Here is an 8,077-nt window from a genome sequence, read left to right on the forward strand (position 1 = left end):
GGGTTAAGTATCAAGTGAGATAATTTAGAGGGATAGGATTTAGGTATTCGCATTTTTATTTCCATTTTGTTTTTGCCATTAAAAATCTTCATGCAATGACTAACTGCACCGAAACTTACATGTGTTCTCTCTTCATGGCTGGACTAATCTCCTGTGTTCTGTATTCTGAATTTCTCAGGCGCTGGTCAGGATGTTGGCCGCAGCTGCATCCTGGTGTCTATTGGAGGGAAGAATGTCATGCTGGATTGTGGAATGCACATGGGATACAATGATGATGTAAGTGTTCACATGTGATACCTCTGATGAATGTTACATGTGTGTGTGGAATTAGCACTGTAGTAGAAGATTCTTGCAGTAGTAATTATTCTTTGGTTTGTTTTGTTTTTATTAAAGCGGCGGTTTCCAGACTTCTCTTACATCACACAAAATGGCCGTCTCACAGAGTTTCTGGATTGCGTTATCATCAGGTAATTGAAGTGGCAAGAAAACAATTTTCCTAAATTATGGCTATCCTGAAGCTTTTGCATAAACAGCATTTGAAATAAAGAGAACCAGTCACCTCATTAAACAACAGAAAATGTCAAAGTATTCCAATAGGAAAGTCTTAGTGCCTTATGGTGTTTATACCTGTAGCGTGGTTCTTGCTAGTATATGAAGAGATCACAAAAGTCTGGCATTGGAGATGAATTGAGGAATAATGGAGCTCTAGACAAAGTAGCAGCCTTTGTGTCCACCATCCCCTTGAACAAACAAAAAGATACCTTGTCACACTCCTTACCAGTAAACCCCAAATTAGATGATGGGGGTGTGCTCGCAGTGACTGCGGATGGCGCCGCCAAACAGTACAAAATAAATGGATGTCACCAGCACACCAACAATATTGCAGTCCAAAGTGTTCGTTTATTGGAACGTCATGTCACCCAAACTAGCACTTTCGGGGCCATGCAGGGTCATTGCTGAGCCTGATGAAGGGGACCCTGCGTGGCCCCGAAAGTGCCAGTTTGGGTGACATGACGTTCCAATAAACAAACACTTTGGACTGCAATATTGTTGGTGTGCTGGTGACATCAATTTATTTTGCACCATCCCCTTGATTGACATTATTAACAACTATAATAGGCACATAGAAGCCTGGGGCATTTATATTGCCTGTATTTCCATGGCCCAGTAGGCACCAACTGCCTACAAGTACATCCTTCCTTGTGAAGCAACAGGCAGGTGCATAGTTTTGACCATTCACACTATCTTGGTTTACTGCGGGAGTATGAAAGTTGTACGTGGGCCCCCAGGACATCCAGGATCATTCTCCTCCAAAGTTGCCAATGTGGGGGTGTTATAGGCTAAGTTTACCTTTCTGACCATGTTTCAAGTTACATCCATATTTAGGGTTTTCACAAACTTCCCAAGTTTTGCTTTGCTTCAGAAAATAAAAGGAAGGCAAGTGTAAGGTGGGGGACCTATTAAGAGAATCCTTTACCGTGGCCTGCTTTTTTGTTTGCCTTTTTCCTTCATACTACAACACGCTCTGTTAAGTTAAGCTTATCTGTTTTCTGTAGCCACTTCCACCTGGATCACTGTGGCGCTCTGCCTTACATGAGTGAAATGGTTGGCTTTGATGGCCCCATTTACATGACTCACCCCACCAAGGCCATCTGCCCCATCCTGCTGGAAGATTACAGGAAGATCACTGTGGACAAGAAAGGGGAAACCAACTTCTTTACCTCCCAGATGATTAAAGACTGCATGAAGAAAGTGGTGGCTGTCAACCTCCATCAGACTGTGCAGGTGAGATGGAAACTGTGGAATAGCTATGGGCAGTCTATGGAACATCAGTTCCTGATGGATTACTAGTTCCAGCATGTTCTGGCAGCAGATGACTTGCTGAGACTTGCATTTTCCCAATAACATGAAGGCTGCCTGACCTGCTGCTGTTTTAATGTTCCATACAGACCCATATGTGGGGGGTTCAGTGAACTCTGGCTTCAATATATTACAAAGAACCCGAATAAAAGTAAATTGATCATTTTTGATTCTAGCAAAGTTGCAGTTTTAGCTGGCTAGCATTATCGTTTCCCTGATTGGCTTCACTTGTTGCCTAGAATTGCTGCTGTTCCAGCTTTTGGGTTCAATCATTCTTGAGGGATCCCCTGTGGCAAGTTCTTCTAGATCATGCTTTGCGCCATACTACTACAGCACTTAAAGGAGAACTAGAGTGAAAATCACTCAGCCTCTGAGTTCGAGCCGACGTGTGACAATGAAACTGTCACACGTCAGCTCGATAGATCCGGAAGTGAGTGAACACATACCGCCGCTCGCTCACTTCTCGATCATCTCCCTGCAGAGAGCGGTGACTGTCATTCACAGCTCCCTGCAGGGATTCCCCGCTCCGATCCACCAGCGCTGACTGGAGGAACGGACGGGGGGTGGGTACAGCTGGCACTGCTTCTAGATAGGCTGTCACTCACGCAGCTGGGTGGATCTCGACAGCATTGTCGGGATCCGTCCCGGATGCGGCAGTCTCAGTATACTGAGAGCTGTAGCTCGCTATATACTGAGCTTTGGGTCACGGGAGCAAGTTGGTTTATGTCCTCCAGTGACCCTTAAGAGAACTATGGGGAAAAACACTTACCCCATAGTTCTCTTTTAACCTCTTGCCGTCCGCCCGTTAAGAAAAAACGGACGGACGGCAGACTCGCATCAGTGGGTTGCCGTCTCCCTACGGCATTTTTTTTCTGCACGGGCAGGAAAGACCCGGTCGTTACTACAGCCGTTAACGGCTGTTTCACATACAACCGATCAGCGGCTCTAAGTTGCTGTCTTGCAGGTGGACACACCCATTATTTATTCTTTTCCTGAGTAACTTGATACTATCATTTTACACGCAGTAGCTGTCTCTGACAGGGGAATCTGATGGGTATACCTTACCCCTCGGGAGCCTTAGAGATCGAGATACAGAATGCTATGCTAACTACACAGTATTTAAATTGATGTGGTTGGGCTCGCCTTTAAAGGAGAACTATGGGGTTAAGTCTTTTCCCCATAGTTCTCCTTAGGGTAACGGGAGGACACAAACTAGCGTCCTCCCATCACCCTAGGCTCAGTATACCGCGAGCTGTAGCTCGCGGTATACTGAGACGCCGCAGTATACCGCGAGCAGCTGCTCCGCAGCTGAAGCGGATCCCGACAATTGTGCTATCTAGAGGCAGAGCCAGCTGTACCCGCCCCCTCCCCCATCCGTTCCGCCAGTCAGCGCTGGCGGATCGGGGAGGGGGGAATCCAGCCCCTCCCCTGTCACGGCAGAGAGCTGTGACAGGATCGAGAGGTGAGCGAACGCCTGTATGTGTTCGCTCACCTCCTGATCTACTGAGCCGACCTGTGACAGTCTCATTGTCACAGGTTGGCTAGAACTACCGTATGAGGTGAGTGAAAAGCACTCACCTCATAGTTCTCCTTTTAAATAGAGGATATATACCAATCAAAAGTAGCATTTTTCTTTCTTAGTTTGATGGTCTTTGTCTTCTGTCTTTCTTTGCAGGTTGATGATGAATTGGAAATTAAAGCCTACTATGCTGGACATGTCTTGGGTGCGGCCATGTTCCAGATTAAAGTTGGCTCGGAGTCTGTTGTCTATACAGTAAGTGACCCATTTCTTCAATATGTTGGACCGGTGTGCAATCAAGGCACCACATTCAGTATTTTCACATTTAAATAATAAATGAGTTTTAATTACTACAAATACTCGTATCACTAGTAAACTTTATTCTTATGTGATGATTAGTATTTGTATAAATATGATAAGCTATTTTAAATATAGTTGTTTATTTGGCACCTTTTTAAAAATCCCATTTATTGATTTATTTACATATACTGTAAGTGCCTTTAGTGGATTATACATTATAGCTGGCCAGACTTCATGTCTTGCAGAAGCAGACACCAATCAGCCAATTGCTTTTGGGAAAGAGGAGGGAGAGTGATTGTAAATGTTTGAAAACCTTGTCTGATCACTGTCCATTCCTCCGATGTAAGCCTGGAAGCTGTCTGCCCACTCCCCCTGTCTCCATTCATTTAAACATGACATTCTTATAAGAAGAGTTCTTTTAATATTGTTTAGGTTAACATGTAAAAATCTAGCAGCCTAATGTAAATGATCAAAGTGTGTTCATGTTTAAAAAGCTTTTTTTCATGTACAGTTTGTAATTCTGTTTGTACGTGGGTACAGCCCGATTTCTTCATTACATACACAGGCTTTGCTTCCTTCTTTGCAATGCAATAGTGATTGTTCTTTAGTGCTTCTTCTCAAAATGGAAGTCTGTGTGTCAGCTGACTCAGTAAAAACAATTCACCCCCTGTGTGGCTGATCTCCCGGTATTCGCTAAGCAGGTTAGGTGAGGCAGAGTCAAATACAGAGCTGTTTCCAGGGGTTAATCTACAAATATATTAAATATAACCAAAAGAAAGACGTAAACTGTGCTGTATACCAAACACTGAGGTAATAACGTGGAAAAAAAATATATATATACACGATAATATAAAATGTAGTGATCACAAAATCTGTGCTGACTACAAATACATGTATACTTTTCTTTTTTAATAATATCATGATTTTTATTTTTTTTCAAGGGAGATTACAACATGACTCCAGATCGGCATTTAGGGTAAGAACTATGTAGTGTGTATGTGTCTGTACAGGGAAGGGGGACTATATTACTACAAGGGGTGTACAGGGAAGGGGGGCTATATTACTACAAGGGGTGTACAGGGAAGGGGGAGCTATATTACTACAAGGGGTGTACAGGGAAAGGGGAGCTATATTACTACAAGGGGTGTACAGGGAAAGGAGCTATATTACTACAAGGGGTGTACAGGGAAGGGGGAGCTATATTACTACAAGGGGTGTACAGGGAAGGGGGGGGCTTTATTACTACAAGGGGTGTACAGAGAAAGGGGGGGCTATATTACTACAAGGGGTTTACAGGGAAGGGGGGCTACAAGGGGGTGGAGACCTGAGATGGCAGATTTAATTTTTAAAGTCCATTTCTTTCAGAGCTGCCTGGATTGACAAGTGCCGTCCCGACCTGCTCATTAGTGAATCCACATATGCTACAACTATCAGAGACTCGAAACGTTGTCGAGAGAGAGACTTTCTGAAGAAGGTCCACGAGTCTGTAGAAAAGGGTGGAAAGGTAATGCTGATCTCTGTAACATTTTCCTACCTGTGACATTTTTGTTTTCTTCCCACCACTGTCTCTTTAGAATTGTGTTACATTCACCTCTTCACTGTTAAACGTCTATGCAAAACATGTTAAAGATGAAGTTTATTGTGGGTGTATTTTGCCCTCCCTGATCCTCCCCCCCATCAACCTGGTAATGAGGTAACTAAATAAAACCTTTTGTGTTCTCATTACACAACTTATTTTAGAACCCAGATACCTCATCACTAGATCTCTGTGCAATGCACGCACATCATGGCTGGTGGGAGGGGCTGGCAGGGTGCTGTACATGGTTTCCTGAAAACAGAAAGCTGTAGTACCACCCACATGATGCTGAGCTTTCATGATTGAGGGCCTGTTCACACGACGTCCGTTTTCTGTGCTGACCAGATCCGTACGCTCCTGCACTAAAAATGCATCCCAATTTATCTCTGTGTTTTATGGGCTACAGTTCTCACGTGCGCAGTCCGTTCAGGTTAACGACAGAAAAAATACTGCATGTCACATTTTGTACGGTCAGGAAACATACCGAAAACGCGTCAAAAACGCACTGCAGTTAACATACTGACAGCCCCACTCCAGCAAAAAAAAAAAAAAAAAGTTTTTTGTACTGGAACGCATCAAAAACGCGGCAAAAACGCACTGCATCAGTAGCACCGCGCCTGCAGATCTGCACCTGATCAGGACCTGATATTATGTGAACAGGCCCTAAAAGTACTGAAATCCAATGAATAAATGGGGCTGGCCAGGGATAGTTAGGATGGGTAGGCAAGAGCTTGATGATGCTGGACTCCATTTGCCTAAGAACTCTAGTACTTCCAAGTATGGGGAAGCATACAACTCACTCCACTTCTTCCCCCAACTCTGCTGGTTCCTGTTACTTGGCTGCTCAGGCACTTAGTGCTGTCACTTGGGCATGACTCTGAGCTTACACAGGGATTCTTCTTGTAGGCAATAAAGGAGGATGAATTGCTCCATAGTGCCGGCAGCTACAGAGGTAAGTGAGGGTTTGTTTTACAGCTCATTAAGACTTAGGGATATGCAAATCTATCGAACACCTTATGCATGAATGGAAACAATATGTATCATGCAATATACTGTGTATATATTTTTTTATGCTAGACAACGCATGCTTAAAACAAAACTGTGCAGGACCATGCACTGTATATATGATGATCATAAACTGATTTTCTTACACCAGCTGTTGATTTTCCAACAAGTTACAATATAATGTATGTACATAGCTGTTGTCATTATATACCCCTGCCAAGTGAAGTGAGATTGAGCACAGGACATGTGTGTTATTACATGGACACTGTTTCATTCCACATATACTGTGTTTAGGTATGGCGACATACTATGAGCCGTTTTTTTCTGGAGTGGTACATCTCCACAGGTTAGATGCAATAACACCAGCGCTCGAGAATATTTCCTCGTTCAGTATATTGAACATATGTAGACATAGGTTGAGGCGCTGTATGCGGTGCAGGTGCTTCACGATATCTGTAGATCTCCACAGGTCAGAATGTTTCCATTTATTCATAAGGTGTTTACATAATAGACCATAGAAAGTTTCTTTGAGTATATGTCCATAGCTTGACAACAGCGTGTGCTTGGGCATTGTGATAGAGGTGTAATTGGCATTATTTGGGCTTGTGATTGGACTCACAGATCTCCATTTCTGTTTGCAGGTTCTCATTCCCGTGTTTGCTCTGGGGAGAGCTCAGGAACTCTGCATCTTGCTGGAGACTTTCTGGTAACATTTCTTTGTGATTTATAAATCTAGATACGTTTAAAAGGATTGTGTCAATAATTAAGCACATCTGCTGACAGATTTCAGTATAGAGTCCAGTATGTCTGGGTGAAGACTTTCTAATATAATTGCACAAGCCAATAGCAACCATTTTGTCATACAACATGAATTCTCAGTTCCATGCAGCCTTGGGTTTTGATTTTCACACCCTACTAGTCAGTGAAATCGCTCTCCTACTTCCTGGGTCACTGGACAGAAGTGACGATGCCGATCCACTGGCCAACCACAAGGCTGCAGGAAGAGACGTGGCATAGGAAGTGAGTTGCAAACCAAGGAAGACTCGTTGCTTAATCAGAGAGTACATGTGTCGGCTGTCTACCTGTTCATTGTGGTAAATGTGTGGATGCCACGAGATTGGCTGCACAGAATTACAATTTCTTCTGGTAGGTAGAGCAGTAGACTGTGTCAGCATTTTTGGCTGGAAGTTCACCTAATCTAAAGGTGGCCATACACTGTACAACCATCGCAAGACCTTAGTCTTGCGATGGTTGTAAAGTACTTTAAAAAAAACGTACGATGTGCCCATCTTGGACAGGCAGATCGTACTCTTGATCATCGCAAGCCCGCCCCCCTGAGGGGCGGGCTTACGATGACTGTAATGAGGGGCGGGCTTACGATGACTGCAAACGGGCAGTGTGCGCACAGCGGCCCGTTCGGCAGTTGTCGAACCAGCAGGCCACTAACTCGACGAGAATCGTACGATTCCCGGCGGGTTTTCTAGCATGCTGGTTTGACGGAAGATGTGCAACCGTACAGTAGAAACGGTTGCACGCCTTCCATACACTGCACGATTCTCGTACGATCGCGGGATTTCCCGCGATTCTCGTACGAGAATCGTGCAGTGTATGGGCACTTTAAGGGAGAGATTATTTCAGGTGAAACTCGAATAGTTAGAATATCGTTCATTTATTTCACTAATGCAACTTAAAAAGTGAAACTAATATATGAGATAGACTCATTACATGCAAAGCAAGATAATTCAAGCCGTGATTTGTCATAATTGTGATGATTATGGCTTACAGCTCATGAAAACCCCAAGAACCCCAAATCCACA

General features: G+C 43.9%; 1 protein-coding gene across 2 annotated transcripts in view; it reads left to right on the forward strand.

The window, feature by feature from the left end:
- Positions 1 to 8,077, forward strand: part of CPSF3L (cleavage and polyadenylation specific factor 3-like) — a 28,323-nt gene that overhangs the window by 8,998 nt on the left and 11,248 nt on the right. For both annotated transcript variants that reach the window (XM_018568672.1, XM_018568673.1), the window contains exons 3-9: positions 179 to 276; positions 394 to 467; positions 1,557 to 1,785; positions 3,536 to 3,634; positions 4,621 to 4,655; positions 5,045 to 5,183; positions 6,902 to 6,966. In XM_018568672.1, coding sequence (XP_018424174.1) covers positions 179 to 276; positions 394 to 467; positions 1,557 to 1,785; positions 3,536 to 3,634; positions 4,621 to 4,655; positions 5,045 to 5,183; positions 6,902 to 6,966 — 739 coding nt within the window. The remainder of the gene's footprint in view (positions 1 to 178; positions 277 to 393; positions 468 to 1,556; positions 1,786 to 3,535; positions 3,635 to 4,620; positions 4,656 to 5,044; positions 5,184 to 6,901; positions 6,967 to 8,077) is intronic.

This window comes from Nanorana parkeri, unplaced genomic scaffold (genome assembly GCF_000935625.1).
Source record: "Nanorana parkeri isolate BGI_ZX_2015 unplaced genomic scaffold, ASM93562v1 scaffold1226, whole genome shotgun sequence".
NCBI lineage: Eukaryota > Metazoa > Chordata > Amphibia > Anura > Dicroglossidae > Nanorana > Nanorana parkeri.